The sequence below is a fragment of the Engystomops pustulosus genome, chromosome 4 (genome assembly GCF_040894005.1).
Source record: "Engystomops pustulosus chromosome 4, aEngPut4.maternal, whole genome shotgun sequence".
In the NCBI taxonomy this organism is placed as follows: Eukaryota; Metazoa; Chordata; class Amphibia; order Anura; family Leptodactylidae; genus Engystomops; species Engystomops pustulosus.
In genome coordinates this window covers 92,618,001-92,639,900 of record NC_092414.1, presented here as the reverse complement: position 1 = coordinate 92,639,900, position 21,900 = coordinate 92,618,001, and the positions used below count along the sequence as shown (strand labels likewise).

The 21,900-nt window shown below is 41.4% G+C and overlaps 1 protein-coding gene across 1 annotated transcript in view; it reads right to left on the bottom strand.

The window, feature by feature from the left end:
* Positions 1–5,992: 5,992 nt before the first annotated feature.
* The window catches only part of TRHDE (thyrotropin releasing hormone degrading enzyme), a 452,112-nt gene continuing 436,204 nt past the window's right edge, over positions 5,993–21,900 (bottom strand). The window contains exons 16-19 of the mRNA XM_072146727.1: positions 20,811–20,978; positions 19,659–19,799; positions 18,450–18,531; positions 5,993–6,722 (exon numbers count right to left, since the gene is read on the bottom strand). Coding sequence (XP_072002828.1) covers positions 6,576–6,722; positions 18,450–18,531; positions 19,659–19,799; positions 20,811–20,978 — 538 coding nt within the window. The 3' untranslated portion in view covers positions 5,993–6,575. The remainder of the gene's footprint in view (positions 6,723–18,449; positions 18,532–19,658; positions 19,800–20,810; positions 20,979–21,900) is intronic.

Below are 21,900 nucleotides of genomic sequence, written 5' to 3'. Positions count from 1 at the left end.
GCATGGTCTGTGATACCAAGAGAACAAAGCGTCTGCAGCAGGAGCGAATGGTTCACAGTGTCAAAAGCAGAGGACAGGAGGAGGAGAACAGAGTAGTGTTGTTTTGCCTTGGCTGACAGTAGGTCATCAGAAACTTTGTTCAGGGCAGTCTCAGTGGAGTGATTGGGTCGAAAACCAGATTGTACTTAGTCAAGAATAAAGTTGGATGAGCGGTAGGATATATTGTTCCAGGAGTTTTGAGACAAATGGAAGTAGGGAAAAAGGGCAATAGTTTAGCAGAGTGGATCGGTCCAGGGATGGCTTCTTCAGGATAGGTGTGACCGTTGCATGTTTAACAGTACCAGTGGATACTGAAAAGTTAAAGAGATGAGTTAGGGCTGGAATGCACGCAGTTGTGAGGTTGGGGATAAGATATGATGGGATTGGGTCAAGAGCACAGATGGTGAGATGTGAGCTTGACAGCAGATAGGAAACTTTCTCATCAGCAAGGGAAGAGAAGTTAGTTAACAGTGACTTAGATTGGATACTGTTGGTTAACAGGGACAGGGATTGGATATTGTGGGTGGGTTGCATGGGATAGAGGTTGAAAGTTCCTCTGATGTCGTCTATTTTGTTTTTGAAGTGTGCGGCAAATTCCTCAACTGAAAAATAGAGAGGGTAGGGTAATCTAGGTGATTATTTTTGAATCTCCACTATAAGTTGGGTGAGGCCAGACTGCCTGCTCCAGCCCATGTTGGTAACCTAAATTTTACTTTGAATGTTAAAACTACACTAAAGCTATCCAGTTTGTGGCTCCTGCCCATCTGACAGTAAACAGCTGAATATTGTATATTGATATTAATTATGCAACAATGGTGGTGGATAAAGGAAACAATTTCGTTGTGATTGACCATACTTGTAAAAGTGTTTGCTCCAGTTCTCTGTCTGACTTTGTACTCAAAAGAATTTGAACTGCTTGCACTTATATTCATAAAGTGTCTGCTCCAGATTTGTGTTGCAGCTGCATTGTATCCAACAAGACAAAAAATGACAGGTTAGTGCTTAGTGGGAAATTATGTGATAATTCTGTAGCATGAACAAAGTGCACCAAAAAAATAGCAATGCAGGGGGTGCAAAGCAATGCAGGGGGAGCCAGATTTATGATCTTTTTTGATAAATGTGGGCCAATGTCTATTAAAGGATTATGGTGGGGATGGTGAAGGTGGTGAAAGGGCTTCTTAGTGTCCTTATAGGGGTTTATGGGCGTGTATCAATTTCCACAAATTAAAAAAAAAAAACTGTAATGTAATGAGACATTAATGTATAGTGTATGTTGTATTTTACTGTTTCATGTTTTTTACATTCCTTCCATTACTTTTTTTTAAATAATTTTTTTTATTAGAACCAGGTGGTTGAACATTTGTGAGAATCAATGGAATTGTTTCTGTGTTTTATACACATCTTTTTATAATACACTTAAACAGCTACCTCAAGAGAAACAAAGTATGGGGAGATACAAGTATTGTATTGAGGAATACAAGGTTTTGAAGAATAATCTCATAATGGGTCTGTGCAGTGATTCATTTGGACTAGTTATTAATTCTTTAAGAAACAAGGGTAATTCTCGATAGCTCACCATCAAATATACTCAGTTAGCCTCAAAAAGCTATTGCCTGATTTCTTCACTCTTCTTTGTGTCTTCATCAGGCAAAAGAAACTTGGCCGCAGCGGTGAAGGGACATGGAGTATTCTGCAGTGTACTAAGAAGCTCATGGTGAAAGCTATAAATAAGAATGGGTGCCAGACATTAGGGGAGCCATGCCTACCACTGTTGAGCTGGTGGTTATAGTGGACTATGAGTAGAAAACACAGTAGTATGGATTGCCTTGTTCACAAGAAGAATTCATGTATGAATGGGGGCTTATAGGTAGAAACTGAAGAAATTAGACCCTATTCATATATTCACTCAATTTCCGATCAAGACAATTCCCAAAGACAAATGTACTATACTGTCCGATCTATACTCAGTGACTCTGTGCATTTGCATACTTCTCCATTGTCGCCTCTGTTATAATCGAGAATATAATTGAGAAGAAAGCAGATTACCTTGTGAACTGGATGCCTAGTCATTATGTTCGCTGCCAATACAGGCTGACAACGATCTGTGATTTTGAGACATTATTAAGCCCCATCCTCCTCCTTCATTGTTATAATAGTTCATTTACAGAGCAGTCTTTCAGTTCTGTCACCTTTTCCTTCACTCTCAGTGAAGTGTCTTTTTCCTTTGAGAAAGCAAATAGGGTGCTACTCCTAGAGAAATTGTTCAGCTATAGAGTTGTGATGAGAAGTTAGAGCAAGTGAAGTGAGAGCGTTACTGTGAGTTGTGTAGTTCTTCTGTTCGTGGTGACCATTCTATTAGTTGAGGCCACATGCACATTTGGTGCAATTTCATGTTATCATTTTCATTATTATCATCATTATTATCATTATCAAAAGTTATCATTTTCATATTTATCACATCTGCTTCTTCTGTCTTGACTGCTACATTCCAATATCACCCATAATAGAACGTGTAGGCAGGAAACATCCATTAGTTTCCAGATATCTGATGCTGGAAAACTTGTTGGATTCTCCAATATTTAGATGTGCACTCATTACATAGTACATTTCATTTGCAAATCCCCTGATGAATGACATCTTCCAATCATAAACAAACAACAGTGTAAATGACTCTCTAGTCATATGTGATATACATATGTTAAATATATCACTGTCTCTTTTGTCATATGGGTTATACATGTTATATATCACTGTTTCTCTAGTCATATGTGTTACCTGTGTTATACATATGTTATATATCACTGTTTCTCTAGTCATATATGTTACATGTGTTATACATATGTTATATATCACTGTCTCTCTAGTCATATGTGTTACATGTGTTATACATATGTTATATATCATTGTCTCTCTAGTCATATATGTTACATGTGTTATACATATGTTATATATCGTTGTCTCTCTAGTCATATATGTTACATGTGTTATACATATGTTATATATCGTTGTCTCTCTAGTCATATATGTTACATGTGTTATACATATGTTATATATCACTGTCCCTCTAGTCATATATGTTACATGTGTTATACATATGTTATATATCATTGTCTCTCTAGTCATATATGTTACATGTGTTATACATGTTATATATCACTGTCTCTCTAGTCATATTTGTTACATGTGTTATACATATGTTATATATCACTGTCCCTCTAGTCATATATGTTACATGTGTTATACATATGTTATATATCGTTGTCTCTCTAGTCATATATGTTACATGTGTTATACATATGTTATATATCGTTGTCTCTCTAGTCATATATGTTACATGTGTTATACATATGTTATATATCACTGTCCCTCTAGTCATATATGTTACATGTGTTATACATATGTTATATATCATTGTCTCTCTAGTCATATATGTTACATGTGTTATACATGTTATATATCACTGTCTCTCTAGTCATATTTGTTACATGTGTTATACATATGTTGTATATCGCTGTATCTCTAGTCATATGTGTTACATGTGTTATACATATGTTATATATCACTGTCTCTCTAGTCATATGTATTACATGTGTTAAACATATGTCATTTATCACTGTCTCTCTAGTTGTATGTGTTCCATGTGTTATACATATGTTATATATCACTGTCTCTCTAGTTGTATGTGTTACATGTGTTATACATATGTAATATATCACTGTCTCTCTTGTCATATGTATGACATGTGTTATACATGTTATATATCACTGCCTCTCTAGTCGTATGTGTTACATGTGTTATACATATGTTATATATCACTGCCTCTCTAGTCGTATGTGTTACATGCATTATACATATGTTATATATCACTGTCTCTCAAGTCGTATTTGTTACATGTGTTATACATAAGTTATATATCACTGTCTCTCAAGTCGTATTTGTTACATGTGTTATACATATGTTATATATCACTGTCTCTTTTGTCATATGTGTTACATGTGTTATACATACGTTATATATCACTGTCTCTCTAGTCGTTTGTGTTACATGTGTTATTCATATGTTATGTATCACTGTCTCTCTAGTCGTATTTGTTACATGTGTTATACATATGTTATGTATCACTGTCTCTCTAGTCGTATGTGTTACATGTATAATACATATGTTTAGGGCCGGAGCCAGAAGCAGGCATACCTGGGGAAGTGCTGGGGCCACATGCTTGGGGGGGCACATAAGGCTGTTCACAAGGAATCCATGGAAGTGACAGGGCAGTATCTAATGAATCCATAGTGGGTGAGGGGCTGTATATAAAATAACCATGAGGGGGGGGGGATATAAAATAATCACGATGGGGCTGTTTGGTATTATAAACTAGGGAACATGTGACTGTTTTCATTTCTGAATATTTAATGCTTTTAATTGTTGGAAAGTAAGGCTGTGCAGTTATGCTAGACAGTCTTATACTGCACCCATTTTTTTAATGTGTCTAATGATGGATGATAAAGTATTGTTAGTTTTTTTATATCCCAACCCTGACTTGTACTTTCCAACAAGTTCGTCCCTGATTTGTGTGGAGATTTCAGTGGTTTTCCTATTGTTGTTTGGTTAGTGCTGCCTCTTTCTTTAAGGTGTCGCAGCCTCTAGGACCTTTCAGAAAAGGTGTGTATATATTGTCAGACTATGTGAGACTTAGATGGCATGATTGTGGACTTCATTTCAATAGGAATGTGACTTCACATAATAATAGACTGCAACAGAACTTCACAGAAAAAGGGGAATATATATGCACCTGCCAATTTTCAGTTGTTTGTTTCCCTAAGAAAAATGTCATTTACAACGGAGTGGGAAGGGAAAGCTTTTTGGTCTGGGAAAGGCAAAATTCTCATTTCATAAGTAAAGTTGTGGGTCTAGCTCCCATTCTATCATTGTAACTGCCCGGATTCTGTCCGGCCTTGAATACAGATTGTCTTGTGACAACCCGAGGGCCAGCTCTCTCAGGGGACTCTTTTTATTAGACCTTAATTATCTTTGAACATCTGTTGCTACTGTCTGAGCCACCATAGCATGCTGTTTCTCTTGTTTACGAGCTTAGGAATGAGTGTTAAATGTTACCCTCAGAATCATCTCAAAATATTTACTTGCACCCTCAAAATATTGTTAGCTTACTCCACTACGGGATAAATGACAAAATTATCACTGGCCGGTATTGTTGGCCACAAATTTGAACACAAAGTGTATACTATCTTGAATTAGTGCTGGCATTGTGCTAAAAAAATCCATGATTTTCATTTGGTGTGTATGCTCCTGACTGTAGCCCTTCTGGTGATTGGTTTCTGACATTGCCCTTCTCATAATGGGTGGTGTAGGCAATGGGATCATAAAGGGCTTCCTATGACTAGAGTATAACCAGTTATCAGTTAAATTCACCTGGCTCCCCTCAAGATCCTTTAAATCTGGGACTGAATGGGCTAATTGGTTGTCTGGGGCACTTTCCCCTGTCTCACAAACTTTGACATCAATGCTACATTGGATGTGGCAATCCTCTTTTTTCCTGTCTTTTTTCTTCTTCTTGTATTTCTCCCCCTTTTTTCTCCCTTTCCTTTCTTCCTATATTTTTCTTTTCCTGAAGTTGGCTATGAATGTTGAGGACCTATGGCTTAATTCCTTGTATTTGAGTATTGTTTGTTTAGAATGATGTACGGAGCTAATGTTTTTGACTCTGCATATGCTTAAACTCCACCTGTGGTATTCTTCCAAATACATAGGGTCCAATATATTATTCCATGTACTCCAGGTTTTTGATACAAGGCATGATCTTTAAAAACAAATGTAACAAAGAAGTATCTCAACCAAGGTCATATTAACATTTGATTAGTACATAATCTTTTCATATATTTTATAAAGAACTGAGAAAGATTTTTTTTAGAAAATCAATATAAATCATTTAATATGCATGTTTATATTACATTGTTTAACTCTCAAAATATTTTGTTGTTTTAAATAGAAATATCAATCACTGCTAGACAATCGGTATACTAATACAATGAGGTTCTGCATATGTGCAGTGCTAGATTTCATAGGATATTTTATCCTTCATCTTGAGTTCTTTATAACATTGATTGTCTTATATATATATATTATATTTATATATCTGTATATAGTCATTGTGCTTTTGCATAATGCCCCTCTTGATGTAACGGCAGTTCAAATACAAAATATGGACAGTAAAATTAAGCATGCTGGGGTACACAGGCAGACTACACAATCATGCACAAAATATAGGTCCAAAACAGTAACATCAACATGCGTATGTTTGTAATGTTTTCCCAGGAAGTCAGGATGTTGTCCTATAGTCTTTTATAGTAATATTTCTTGAAAAAAATTCTTCTGGTTTGAAAAAGAGCCAAGTGCAAAAATATATTAGGTCACACTGTGTCCCATTTTGCTGTTTTAATAAATTGTACAGCATGCATTATGGTCTCTTCCAAGAAATGTTTCTCAGTTTGCAATATTGGATCAATACTTGGAGTTTTTAAAGTTTATTGTTTTAATGTTTTCCTCAACCACTGAAAAAGTTCTTCCCTGTAGAGGAGTTGCCATCGTACATTCGCATCTACAGATTCCAGCGCTCGAGAAAGAGGTGCCACTGCAGATCCAACTTTGTGAAGTTGTATAAAACTCTTTAGCTGAAAAATAAATAATAAATAGGTAACTAAGTAAAAAAAAATCTTCAAAAACTGAGAAAATTATCACTACAGATTCATTTTGTAATGACAAACACTTACAAAACTGTATTTAGGATATGAGCAGTTTTCCAATAAATTTGCACTACCAGAAATACTATCTTAGCATATCTTAGCAATGCCAATTAAGCAACTAAAAGGAGTTAGCATTCACATTGTGCTAATCTACAGGAATGAAGAAGACACCAAACCTTTTTCCTTTTTATGTTTCTGTTTTGTTACTTTACACATTCCAAAAGCCTTTACTTTTTTATCCTTAAAATTACAAGAACTGTATCAATATTACAAATTATACTTCATAGTGGTACCATTTTATTTTCTGTAACTATTACAGTTTTCACTGTGCAGGCATTATAACCCCGTTATTCTTTGGGTTAGTTTTATGTTTTTTTGGTAATTTTTTAAACAAATGTAAAAACTTGGGTTGAAAAATATAACTAAATCATCAAGGAACTGTTTTATACTTTGGCATTTGGGGCCCATGAACTAGTAGCTAATTCAAGCCCCCTCTGATGTGTCATCTTGTCTGTGCTGGGAGCCTACAAAGCAAGTATACAGTAGGTCCTATTTTTAATGGACATTGGCAGGATGTGTGGAGCATATGACCTGTTATTTGTGGCCGGTTGTGGGCATGTAACATCAGATGCATTTTTTGTGAAACAATTTTTTGATGTTTGTCAGAAGTCTTTCTTACAGTCTGATGGTGGCAGATTATACCATGAAATGAATGGCTTAATGAAAAAGAATGTCCAAATGTAAACTTTTTGGCATTTTGACACCCATAAAACTTTGAAAAAATATTAAAGGGTTGTAAAGTTACCAAAATGGTATCAGTGAAAAGGTCATCCCGTCCTGCAAAAAAATTACACTTTGCCAAGCTCTGTATGAAAAAGTTGTCAGATGTCAGAACTAAAGGTGATATAACATCTGGGCCATATATTAAGATTAGAGATGAGCGAACACTAAAATGCTCGGGTACTCGTTATTCGAGACGAACTTTTCCCGATGCTCGAGTGCTCGTCTCGAATAACGAACCCCATTGAAGTCAATGGGAGACTCGAGCATTTTTCAAGGGGACCAAGGCTCTGCACAGGGAAGCTTGGCCAAACACCTGGGAACCTCAGAAAAGGATGGAAACACCACGGAAATGGACAGGAAACAGCAGGGGCAGCATGCATGGATGCCTCTGAGGCTGCCTAATCGCACCATTATGCCAAAATTATGGGCAACAGCATGGCCATGACAGAGTGACAGAATGAAGCTAGATAGCATCTAAAACATCCAATAATTGACCCTGACACTATAGGGGACGGCATGCAGAGGCAGCGGCAGCAGGCTAGAGAGTGTCATGGCGACATACCCTAAATGGACTCAGGCTTCAAACCAATGGGTGGCAGAGAGGAACCAAAGGAGGTGAGCAAGAAGCGCTCAAATAATATCGGTACATGATAAAAGTTTGCCAGTATATTTTGTGGATTACACAGCAGGGTGGCGACAAAGTTAACATGGAAGCCATGAAAACAACCCAAAATTCTGCCTGACACAGCTCGTTTGATAAGGGGACCATGTATGGAGGCAGTGAACTAGTAGTAGATTAAAGGTGCTGCAGTTAAAACTATGTTAGTTGGATCTTGGCATGGAGCTGGCGCTCCGCTGCCAGGCGAGCTTTCGCCAATCCAAGCCCCTGTCTATAGGCTACTCCCCAAACAGCACTTCTAAGAACCTTTTGTATAAGATCAAGTGTAGTAGCGTTCTTATAAGTTTAGGATATGGCGGGTGAGGGGAATGTAAACAGATGCGCAAGAAGCGCTGAAATAATATCCCTAAATGGTAAAAGTTTGCAAGTATATTTTGTGGATTACACAGCAGGGTGGCGACAAAGTTAACAACTTTGATGTGGAATGCCCTGTAATAGCTCTTGGGCGGTGTGCCTTTTATCGCCTAGGCTCAGCAGTTTCAGCACCGCCTGCTGTCGCTTAGAGACGGCACTGCTGCTGTGCCTAGAGCTACCGACTGATGGCGCCATGCCCACGGATGGTAATTCGGAGGAGGAGGAGGTGGAGGAGGGGTGGGAGGAGGTATAGTAGGCCTTTGAGACCTGGACCGAGGTAGGCCCCGCAATTCTCTGCGTCGGCAGTATATGACCAGCCCCAGGGTCAGACTCGGTCCCAGCCTGCACCAAGTTAAGTGTAGTAGCGTTCTTATAAGTTTGGGATATGGCGGGTGAGGGGAATGTAAACAGATGCGCAAGAAGCGCATGATGCGCATGGAGCTGGCGTTCCGCTGCCAGGCGAGCTTTCGCCAATCCAAGCCCCTGTCTCTAGGCTACTCCCCAAACAGCACTTCTAAGAACCTTTTGTATAAGATCAAGTGTAGTAGCGTTCTTATAAGTTTAGGATATGCCGGGTGAGGGGAATGTAAACAGATGCGCAAGAAGCGCTGAAATAATATCCCTAAATGGTAAAAGTTTGCCAGTATATTTTGTGGATAACACAGCAGGGTGGCGACAAAGTTAACAACTTTGATGTGGAATCCATGAAAACAACCCAAATTTCTGCCTGACACACCTCGTTTGATAAAGGGACGATGTATGGAGGCAGCTATATGGACAACTTTTGGAGGTAGCAATGGAGACAACGTGTGGAGGCTGCTATGGAGACAATTTAATTTGGATAGTGCCTGTATGTGGCAGTCCCAAACATTTTTCAAACCAGAGGAGCAGGTAGGTGGCCCTCCAGTAAAATGGGATAGATTGAGTGCCTGTATGTGGCAGTCCCAAAAATGTTTCAAACCAGAGGAGCAGGTAGGTGGCCCTCCAGTAAAATGGAATAGATTGAGTGCCTGTATGTGGCAGTCCCAAAAATTCTTCAAACCAGAGGAGCAGGTAGGTGGCCCTCCAGTAAAATGGAATAGATTGAGTGCCTGTATGTGGCAGTCCCAAAAATTGTTCAAACCAGAGGAGCAGGTAGGTGGCCCTGCAGTAAAATGGAATAGATTGAGTGCCTGTATGTGGCAGTCCCAAAAATTGTTCAAACCAGAGGAGCAGGTAGGTGGCCCTGCAGTAAAATGGAATAGATTGAGTGCCTGTATGTGGCAGTCCCAAAAATGTTTCAAACCAGAGGAGCAGGTAGGTGGCCCTCCAGTAAAATGGAATAGATTGAGTGCCTGTATGTGGCAGTCCCAAAAATTGTTCAAACCAGAGGAGCAGGTAGGTGGCCCTGCAGTAAAATGGAATAGATTGAGTGCCTGTATGTGGCAGTCCCAAAAATGTTTCAAACCAGAGGAGCAGGTAGGTGGCCCTCCAGTAAAATGGAATAGATTGAGTGCCTGTATGTGGCAGTCCCAAAAATTGTTCAAACCAGAGGAGCAGGTAGGTGGCCCTGCAGTAAAATGGAATAGATTGAGTGCCTGTATGTGGCAGTCCCAAAAATGTTTCAAACCAGAGGAGCAGGTAGGTGGCCCTCCAGTAAAATGGAATAGATTGAGTGCCTGTATGTGGCAGTCCCAAAAATTGTTCAAACCAGAGGAGCAGGTAGGTGGCCCTGCAGTAAAATGGAATAGATTGAGTGCCTGTATGTGGCAGTCCCAAAAATGTTTCAAACCAGAGGAGCAGGTAGGTGGCCCTCCAGTAAAATGGAATAGATTGAGTGCCTGTATGTGGCAGTCCCAAAAATTTTTTAAAACAGAGGACCGGGTAGGTGGCCCTCCAGAAAAATGGAATAGATTGAGTGCCTGTATGTGGCACTCACAAAAATTGTTTCAAACAGAGGACCGGGTAGGTGGCCCTCCAGAAAAATTAAATGCATGAAGTACTATAGCAAGAGCCAGTGGGCCCTGTCAAAAAATAGCCATTTTCCTCTGCTTTACTGTACAAAGAGGAGGAGAAGGAGGAAAATGAGGAGGAGGAGGAGAAGTGGATCAATTATTCAGGTTGAGCTTCCTTCACCTGGTGGAGATTGGAAATTCTGAGAAATCCAGCCTTTATTCATTTTAATAAGCGTCAGCCTGTCAGCGCTGTCAGTCGACAGGCGTGTACGCTTATCGGTGATGATGCCACCAGCTGCACTGAAAACCCGCTCGGACAAGACGCTAGCGGCAGGGCAGGCAAGAACCTCCAAGGCGTACAGCGCCAGTTCGTGCCACATGTCCAGCTTTGAAACCCAGTAGTTGTAGGGAGCTGTGTGATCATTTAGGACGATGGTATGGTCAGCTACGTACTCCCTCACCATCTTTCTGTAAAGATCAGCCCTACTCTGCCGAGACTGGGGACAGGTGACAGTGTCTTGCTGGGGTGACATAAAGCTGGCAAAAGCCTTGTAAAGCGTACCCTTGCCAGTGCTGGACAAGCTGCCTGCTCGCCTACTCTCCCTCGCTACTTGTCCCGCAGAACTACGCACTCTGCCGCTAGCGCTGTCAGAAGGGAAATACTGTTTCAGCTTGTGCACCAGGGCCTGCTGGTATTCATGCATTCTCACACTCCTTTCCTCTCCAGGGATGAGAGTGGGAAGATTTTGCTTGTACCGTGGGTCCAGGAGAGTGAACACCCAGTAATCGGTGCTGGAATAAATTCTTTGAACGCGAGGGTCACGGGATAGGCAGCCTAGCATGAAATCTGCCATATGCGCCAGAGTACCAACGCGTAAGAATTCACTCCCCTCACTGGCCTGACTGTCCATTTCCTCCTCCTCCAACTCCTCCAACTCCTCTTCTTCTGCCCATACACGCTGAACAGTGAAGGACTCAACAATGGTCCCCTCTTGTGTCTCGCCAACATTCTCCTCCTCTTCCTCCTCATCCTCCTCCACCTCCACCTCCTCCGATATGCGCTGAGAAACAGACCTCAGGGTGCTTTGGCTATCAACAAGGGAATATTCTTCCCCCGTCTCTTGTGACGAGCGCAAAGCTTCCGACTTCATGCTGACCAGAGAGTTTTTCAACAGGCCAAGCAGCGGGATGGTGAGGCTGATGATGGCGGCATCGCCACTGACCATCTGTGTTGACTCCTCAAAGTTACTCAGCACCTGACAGATATCAGACATCCACGTCCACTCCTCATTGTAGACTTGAGGAAGCTGACTGACCTGACTACCAGTTCTGGTGGAAGTTGACATCTGGCAGTCTACAATCGCTCTGCGCTGCTGGTAAACTCTGGATAACATGGTCAGTGTTGAATTCCACCTCGTGGGCACGTCGCACAACAGTCGGTGAGCGGGCAGTTGGAGGCGGCGCTGCACTGCCCTGAGAGTGGCAGCATCTGGGCTGGACTTCCTGAAATGCGCACAGATGCGGCGCACCTTCGTGAGCAAATCAGACAGATTGGGGTATGTCTTGAGGAAACGCTGCACTATCAGATTTAACACATGGGCCAGGCATGGCACATGTGTCAGTCTGCCGAGTTGCAGAGCCGCCACCAGGTTACGGCCGTTGTCACACACAACCATTCCCGGCTTGAGGTTCAGCGGTGCCAGCCACAGATCAGTCTGCGCCGTGATGCCCTGTAATAGCTCTTGGGCGGTGTGCCTTTTGTCGCCTAGGCTCAGCAGTTTGAGCACCGCCTGCTGTCGCTTAGCGACGGCACTGCTGCTGTGCCTAGAGCTACCGACTGATGGCGCCGTGCCCACGGATGGTAGTTCGGAGGAGGAGGTGGAGGAGGGGTGGGAGGAGGAGGAGGCATAGTAGGCCTGAAACACCTGGACCGAGGTAGGCCCCGCAATCCTCGGCGTCGGCAGTATATGAGCAGCCCCAGGGTCAGACTCGGTCCCAGCCTCCACCAAGTTAACCCAATGTGCCGTCAGCGATATATAGTGGCCCTGCCCGGCAGCACTCGTCCACGTGTCCGTGGTCAGGTGGACCTTGTCAGAAACGGCGTTGGTCAGGGCACGGATGATGTTGTCTGACACGTGCTGGTGCAGGGCTGGGACGGCACATCGGGAAAAGTAGTGGCGGCTGGGGACCGAATACCGAGGGGCGGCCGCCGCCATGAGGTTGCGAAAGGCCTCGGTCTCTACTAGCCTATAGGGCAGCATCTCCAGGCTAAGCAATCTGGAGATGTGCACATTAAGGGCTTGGGCGTGCGGGTGGGTTGCACTATATTTGCGTTTCCGCTCCAGCGTCTGGGGTATGGAGAGCTGAACGCTGGTGGATGCTGTGGAGGATCGTGGAGGCGACGATGGGGTTTTTGTGCCAGGGTCCTGGGCAGGGGGCTGACTAGCAGCTGACACAGGGGAAGGAGCAGTGGTGTGCACGGCCGGAGGTGAACGGGCTTGTTGCCACTGAGTGGGGTGCTTAGCATTCATATGCCTGCGCATACTGGTGGTAGTTAAGCTAGTAGTGGTGGAACCCCTGCTGAGCCTGGTTTGGCAAATGTTGCACACCACAGTCCGTCGGTCATCCGGTGTTTCCTTAAAGAACCTCCACACTTCTGAAGATCTAGCCCTCGCCGCAAGAGCCCTCACCACGGGAGCTTCACTAGTTGACAGTGGCGCTGATGCACCAGCTCTGGCCCTGCCTCTCCGTCTGGCCCCACCACTGCCTCTTCCAACCTGTTCAGGTCGAGGACTCTCCTCCGTCTCAGAAGCACTGTGTTCACCCGGCCTCTCAACCCAGCTTGGGTCTGTCACCTCATCATCCTCCGATCCCTCAGTCTGCTCCCCCCTCGGACTTCCTGCCCTGACAACAACTTCCCCACTGTCTGACAACCGTGTCTCCTCATCGTCGGACACCTCTTTACACACTTCCACTACGTCAAGAAGGTCATCATCACCCACAGACTGTGACTGGTGGAAAACCTGGGCATCGGAAAATTGCTCAGCAGCAACCGGACAAGTGGTTTGTGACTGTGGGAAGGGTCCAGAAAACAGTTCCTCAGAGTATGCCGGTTCAAATGCCAAATTTTCCTGGGAGGGGGCAGACTGGGGGGGAGGAGGCTGAGGTGCAGGAGCTGGAGGAGTGGGGATTTCGGTGACATGGGTGGACTGCGTGGAAGACTGACTGGTGGTGGACAAATTGCTCGAAGCATTGTCAGCAATCCACGACATCACCTGTTCGCACTGTTCTGGCCTCAACAGTGCTCTACCACGAGTCCCAGTAACTTCAGACATGAACCTAGGGAGTGTAGCTCTGCGGCGTTCCCCTGCTCCCTCATCAGCAGGTGGTGTCTCACCCCGCCCAGGACCACGGCCTCTGACCCCTGCAGTAGTTGGACGCCCACGTCCCCGCCCTCGTCCTCTACCCCTAGCCCTCGGGTTAAACATTTTTAAAATGAGAGTTATAACTTTTTTTTTTTTTTTACTTCTTTTTGTTTTTTTTTGTTTTTTTGTGTGTTTTTTTTTTTTTTTGTGTTTTTTGTTTTTTTTTGAGTTTTTAAAACCAAACAATCCTATCCTATTGCTATGGCTATTTTCTAGCCAAGTATCAAAGGAAGCACACTACTATGCCAGATGAGATGACACTGAGTTAGTGCCTAATAGAAATCCAACCCCTACTGAATTTTGCCACTTCGGCCTTTGCTATGGATATGTGCGCCACTAAGCGCAGAACACAGCGGTCGCAAGTCTCACTACAAATTGCTCAGAATTGGCAAGTACATGCACTGCAGAAACTACAGCCACCAGCAGATCAACCAGAAATCAAATATATAGAACGCTACTGTAGGCTTCAAGAAGCTGTTTGTATTCTCCTATGGCTATTTTCTAGCCAAGTATCAAAGGAAGCACACTACTATGCCAGATGAGATGACACTGAGTTATTGCCTAATAGAAATCCAACCCCTACTGAATTTTGCCACTTCGGCCTTTGCTATGGATATGTGCGCCACTAAGCGCAGAACACAGCGGTCGCAAGTCTCACTACAAATTGCTCAGAATTGGCAAGTACATGCACTGCAGAAACTACAGCCACCAGCAGATCAACCAGAAATCAAATATATAGAACGCTACTGTAGGCTTCAAGAAGCTGTTTGTATTCTCCTATGGCTATTTTCTAGCCAAGTATCAAAGGAAGCACACTACTATGCCAGATGAGATGACACTGAGTTATTGCCTAATAGAAATCCAACCCCTACTGAATTTTGCCACTTCGGCCTTTGCTATGGATATGTGCGCCACTAAGCGCAGAACACAGCGGTCGCAAGTCTCACTACAAATTGCTCAGAATTGGCAAGTACATGCACTGCAGAAACTACAGCCACCAGCAGATCAACCAGAAATCAAATATATAGAACGCTACTGTAGGCTTCAAGAAGCTGTTTGTATTCTCCTATGGCTATTTTCTAGCCAAGTATCAAAGGAAGCACACTACTATGCCAGATGAGATGACACTGAGTTATTGCCTAATAGAAATCCAACCCCTACTGAATTTTGCCACTTCGGCCTTTGCTATGGATATGTGCGCCACTAAGCGCAGAACACAGCGGTCGCAAGTCTCACTACAAATTGCTCAGAATTGGCAAGTACATGCACTGCAGAAACTACAGCCACCAGCAGATCAACCAGAAATCAAATATATAGAACGCTACTGTAGGCTTCAAGAAGCTGTTTGTATTCTCCTATGGCTATTTTCTAGCCAAGTATCAAAGGAAGCACACTACTATGCCAGATGAGATGACACTGAGTTATTGCCTAATAGAAATCCAACCCCTACTGAATTTTCCCACTTTGGCCTTTGCTATGGATATGTGCGCCACTAAGCGCAGAACACAGCGGTCGCAAGTCTCACTACAAATTGCTCAGAATTGGCAAGTACATACACTGCAGAAAATACAGCCACCAGCAGATCAACCAGAAATCAAATATATAGAACGCTACTGTAGGCTTCAAGAAGCTGTTTGTATTCTCCTATGGCTATTTTCTAGCCAAGTATCAAAGGAAGCACACTACTATGCCAGATGAGATGACACTGAGTTATTGCCTAATAGAAATCCAACCCCTACTGAATTTTGCCACTTCGGCCTTTGCTATGGATATGTGCGCCACTAAGCGCAGAACACAGCGGTCGCAAGTCTCACTACAAATTGCTCAGAATTGGCAAGTACATGCACTGCAGAAACTACAGCCACCAGCAGATCAACCAGAAATCAAATATATAGAACGCTACTGTAGGCTTCAAGAAGCTGTTTGTATTCTCCTATGGCTATTTTCTAGCCAAGTATCAAAGGAAGCACACTACTATGCCAGATGAGATGACACTGAGTTATTGCCTAATAGAAATCCAACCCCTACTGAATTTTCCCACTTCGGTCTTTGCTATGGATATGTGTGCCACTAAGAGCTAAACACAACGGTAGCAAGTCCCCCTGCTAATTCCTCACAAAATGGTAAAAGATGCAAATTAAAATAAAAAAAGTAGAACGTTATTGTAGCCCTAAGAAGGGCTGTTGGGTTCTTTGAGAATCACTCCTGCCTAACAGTAAGCTAATAGAACACCCTAACGCTTTCCCTGACCAGCAGCAGCTCTCTCCCTAGCGGCATCCAGAGACAGAATGATCCGAGCAGCGCGGCCAGCGGCTAGTCTATCCCAGGGTCACCTGATCTGGCCAGCCAACCACTGCTATCGACGTGTAAGGGTACCACGTCATGCTGGGTGGAGTGCAGAGTCTCCTGGCTTGTGATTGGCTCTGTTTCTGGCCGCCAAAAAGCAAAACGGCGGGAGCTGCCATTTTCTCGAGCGGGCGAAGTATTCGTCCGAGTAACGAGCAGTTTCGAGTACCCTAATGCTCGACCGAGCATCAAGCTCGGACGAGCATGTTCGCTCATCTCTAATTAAGATCTGTATTTACAAAAATATGACACATCTGTGTTTTTCCAATTCCATCACACTTCAATGTATTTCCAGATCCTCAGAACATGAAAATGAATTTTAATGGTGCCACCAGGAAGTAAAATTGTTCCGCAGACAACATTCTAATGTGGCTCTAAAAGCAGCAACATAAAAAAGTAATGATTTGCAGAACACAAAAACCCAGTCAAAATTTGTCCTATAGGGATTAATTTAACTTGTTGTGGTACTACAAGAAACAGAAGTGCCATATTTCCTTACAGATTGTAGCTGATTTTTGAGTAACATGTCCTCAAAGCTGAAAATTTAGATATATTTCGAGCTGTTTGTCAGCTTGACAGACAATATTTTAAAGTTAGGCATGTGGAATGGCATTTAATTAAAGTAAAAAATGTTTTGTGACCCCAGCAAAAGACAATGTAGGAAACTGTCTAATTTTTGCTGACATCAGGCTCGATATTAATAGTTATTCAAATTTTATGACACCTATTGAAAGAAGATAGATTGAATAAGCAGCGAGGAGGAACCGTTATAGCAAGATTTATTTATTGTACACTTTATTTTTCACTTTTTAATATTTTTCTGGATAATTGTTCCATAGAAAAAATGATACTGCATGAAGAGCCTTTGAAAATAGCCAAATTAACAGAACTCTTGTAGTCCACAATATAGTCACTGGGTGGCCACACAAAACCCTTGGATGGACACTAGTTTATAATAAAAAGCTGCATACATCTGGATCTGGAAATGTGTGTGGGAGGACCAAAATGTATGCTTTTTGTATATAAAGTTGATTTCATGGTTTCAGAAAATAAATGTGACAATAGAATAATAGTTGTTTTGAATGGAAATCCCTCCCTGTGAACAATAATATAAAAACACACCAACGTATAAGTTTACAACTAAACATGTTCTAACTGCCTATAAACTGAAGAAATATCTCGCAAAATAATTTAGAGCATGTGGCGATATTGGAAGAAATCAAACTTTCAGCTAATAGGTATTTCAGGGTCTCTATGATTTGCTTTCAGAGGATCATGAACATAAGGCAATGACACAATGGATGTAAATACAGTGCCTTTCAAAAATATTCGGCCCTCATGAACTTTTCTACCTTTTGCTACATTTCAGGCTTCAAACATAAAGATATAAAATCACAATTTTTGTTAAAGAACCAACACACAATTGTGAACTTGAACAATATTTATTGGATGTTTGAAACTTTTTTTAAAATGATAAACTTAAAAGTGGGGCGTGCAATATTATTTGGTCCGCTTAAAGGGATTTTCCTATGAACAAAAGGAAAATATATATAACTTGCTAATCAGTGGGTTTCACAGATTGCGAAAATGAGGGGTCGGTTAGAGCTCTCTATGGAGCTGTCGAAAATTGCTGCGGGCGATGCTTGGCGATCTCCGGCAGCTCCATAAAGGTTAATGTAGCAGAACAGTCATGTGCCACCGTCTGCTCCATTAGTCTTATGGAGCAAAAAATGAAAGACTACTGGGGTGGTTCCCAGAGCCCCTCTGTGCTGAAGATTCACAGGCTTTTAGACCAGTTTCACCCTGGTCCTGTGCTCCAACAGCACTTCAACCCTCCCTCTGCCTTATGTAATATCACTGCACCAGTTTCAGCAAACAGTGGGAGAGGGAAGCGCTCCTGGACAGTGTAACAGCCTATGAATGTAGTACGGAGAGGCTCTTTAATACTTTTTAAAAAAATTTTACTGTCTTAAAAGGGGCAACTTGTAGTAATATGTTTTCAGTCAGAATTGGCACAAAACTACTACATAGTGAGTAAATTTCCCATTGCTTTGTAACCTATCAAGTCTTATTTTCAAAGCATTTACTTATTTGTATGTTTCATATTTAACTAAAATGTTAAAGTTTGGCATACCTCATTCAATTCTTCTTCTGTATTAAGAAATTCTGTAACTCCACTGATAAGTTTTGAATTCATAAATAATGCTTCTCCATACCTAAACCAGAAGAAAAAAAAATCATAAAACATTAATAGTAGAACTGAATTATTCTTGTTACCAACACAGTGAAAAGCTGTACTGGTCAGTGTAAAATATGAAAATGTCACATCAACATTTCTTTTTACATGTTTTATACAGTATTTAATGTATAACACATTACAAGGGAAATAGACTTGAATGCATCTGTCTCCAGTTTTTATCATACAATGCTGCAAGCAGGGTTAGGTATTAGCCCAGGAGAGCTAGACAATCGGGTAATTATATTGTTGTGTATTATGCATGCAAAGACTATGCAAATTCATTTACATATTAGAAATGTGGCTAGACTTACAGGACTGATGTGTGAAACCTCATAGCTGAACAGATACCTCTAAAAGTGACTGTGTCAGGATTTTGTTTAAATGCTACATCAGTTATTAAGAAAGGGGGAAACTTTGAATCAGTATAGTGGATCTAACACACCACTGCATTAAAGTGCTCCTAGTCCACCTACAATCCTGGAATATAAGGCATTTTTCAGTACAAAACACAGAAAAGTATGCTTACACAGGTCATTTGATGTGTTTGATGTGTTTCTGAAGCTTTTTTAGTGGCTTCCTTCTATTGTTAAATAAAGATAATTATTGTTGCCTTCACTTATAAATACTGCTTTTTAATCTTCCCACATACTGTTATTTTATTTAAATTTTTTCATAGCTAAGTCATTTAATTGATTTATCAGATATCCAAGCAGTTTTCTCAACCTTTTTTAAAGATTAAAAAAGAGTTTGTATACACATGTGCAAACCAATACCTGACACCAAACCAAACCAATACCTGACAACTTTACATTGGTTTGAGAAATCTATACATTCCCAAAGCTGATGAAACAGAGTAAACATACACCATTTTAATGTGTTTGTGATTCATATGAAAATAGGATAATTCATAATGAAAATATGTTACCCAAAAGCACTGTAGGAATCACAAAGTATCACAATACATTGTCCATTGTGAGACTGCATCGGCAGTACAATGATCCTGACATCTGAATAAAATCCAGCAAATTGCCTCTTATACTTTCCTTCCTAGCTTATTTTAATCCCAAGACAAGGTCTATGGATAGAATAAATGAACTGCTTTACCTGGCATTAAGAATGTTCCATTTATCCCTGAAGAATTTCCAGGCCAGGTCTCTTCCATGTGGATTTCTTGCTACATGAATTATAACATCTATTGCATCTTGATCCAGTACTACTTCAGAATTCAGAGATAGGTTTAGTAACCTGCATAGAAAAGGTAGAAAATCGCTTTAAAAAAAATCCATTTTAAAGATGTGAAGAATAATAGGGATAAGAGGATGGTATTATTTTTGGGGTCCAGACAAATTCAGTTGGACCCAAAATTAGAAATCCTGCTCCAGTCTGGATCCGGTTAGTGGACCCGAGGTCCAAATGGTAACACCCACGATCACTGCTGCCACTGATCGAGAGTTTTACCTATTTAAATTCTTCTGGCAAAGCCGCCATTGACCTTTAAATAAATGTGGGGTATGTGACAGCTCTTACCAGATACAGGGCATGGGCACCACCATTTTTGTGAGGTTCGGTGCTCCCTGGGATGTCATAGGAGAACGCTGATAAACCCCAATATGACAGTTCACATGCACCATAGCTGGGAAGATCAGGCATGCACCCTACTTTTATTTGAATTCATTTAGTTAATAGCTAACACCCACGATCGGTGCCAGCACAGATTTTTGGTGTTATTAGTAGAGGTGTTGAGTCAGGCACAAACTGGCTAATTTGAGGTGCGAAGTTGCAAAGTTTGGTATGGATCTGAACTTGGATCTGTGGTTCAGACCCATTTAATACTAATCACAAGTGATATATTTTCACAAATATCTCAGTAATTGATTTGCAATTGTCAATAAGTTGTTAACCATAACAATTTTGGTTTCTACAAGATGTAAGTTTGCGTAAAAACAGTGCAACTGAATAGAGAAGTTGGATATGACTGTGCCATCAGTCTGTACTGCGTCTTTTTCAGGATGGGGATCAAAAGACTGTTTAGTTTTAAAGGAATAAATTATATTTTTTTATGTCAGAGAATGTAACCAGTTAACGAAAACATGACATCCTAAGCCTGTGATTACATGTTCAAAGTTTCTTCTGAGTTATAAAAGTACTAAATAAATATAAGAAAAGTAAAAAAGCTAATTTCTCATTATTATTTTAGTTAATGTTGGTTTAGTTAATTTTATGGTGGTGTTCATGATATTAATGCATAAAAATCACCTGTTCAGTAGGTTTCTATTATTACTGCAGGTAAGTGCTTCCAATAATATCTTTTTTTCGGAGACGGCTGTGGTAGAATGGAACTTCATCCAAATAAACTCCCACACATCTTCATCCATTAAAGACACTCCTGTGCAATAGACAATGTCCCGAACATTTGGTGGAATTCTAAAGAAATAAATTTAATATGAATCTAAGTTTTATACAGCGGTTATAGCACTCGTTTTACACACATTATGAAATAACACATTTTAGAATTGATGGGAACTTATCACGGGATGTGAGACGTCTAAATGCCCAGCTCGTAAATATTCACCTGGTGTTAAATGTGACAAACCTACCCACATCATAACAATTCAATGTTTAGTAAATGAATATGTACAGGACTCATTAAATCAATATATACAGGCTTGTGGCCGTACACACGTCCCTCATACAGTAGTGTGAATGTAGTGTTCTTGTTGTGTCACTGGTAGAAGACCAGAACATGCACTAAGACACACACCCATTGTAGGGACTTATATACAGCCCCTATATGACCCCATAGATGACTATGGTGAAATTGCTGCAGTACGGTGCCACATACACTATCTTTCCAGCCAAGCGGAGCAATTTCCTATGGAGTGGGGTGAACAGTGCTCACACTTCCTCCATTCCAGTAGGTCGCTACATTAAGCATACGTTAATGTGACTGAACCCTAACTGCGTGACTGGCCATTGTCTCACAGAACGTAGCCTTGCACATACTCATTCCTCCTATGCCTAGTAAGTTTGTTAGTCAATCAATCAAATATAAGCCTGTTTGAAGACTTGGTGGGTGCCGTTCTGCATAATTGTCTCTTGTTGGATTTACACATTTTATGAACACTAAAAATATTTGGACTGAACTTTTGTGAATGTACAAATTTTCCCCTAGTGAATAGAGAACCATCACAAAAACAAACCTTGTCTACTCCTCCCTCCATTTGAAGTATGTTTTTAAGAGTCACCTGCTTGTTATCTGATCAGGGTATACGAGGAGGAAAGTTATAGATTGGACCTAGGAGAGACTGTGGTTGTTAGGTATCTTTACTTTTCCAAGGTATTTGAT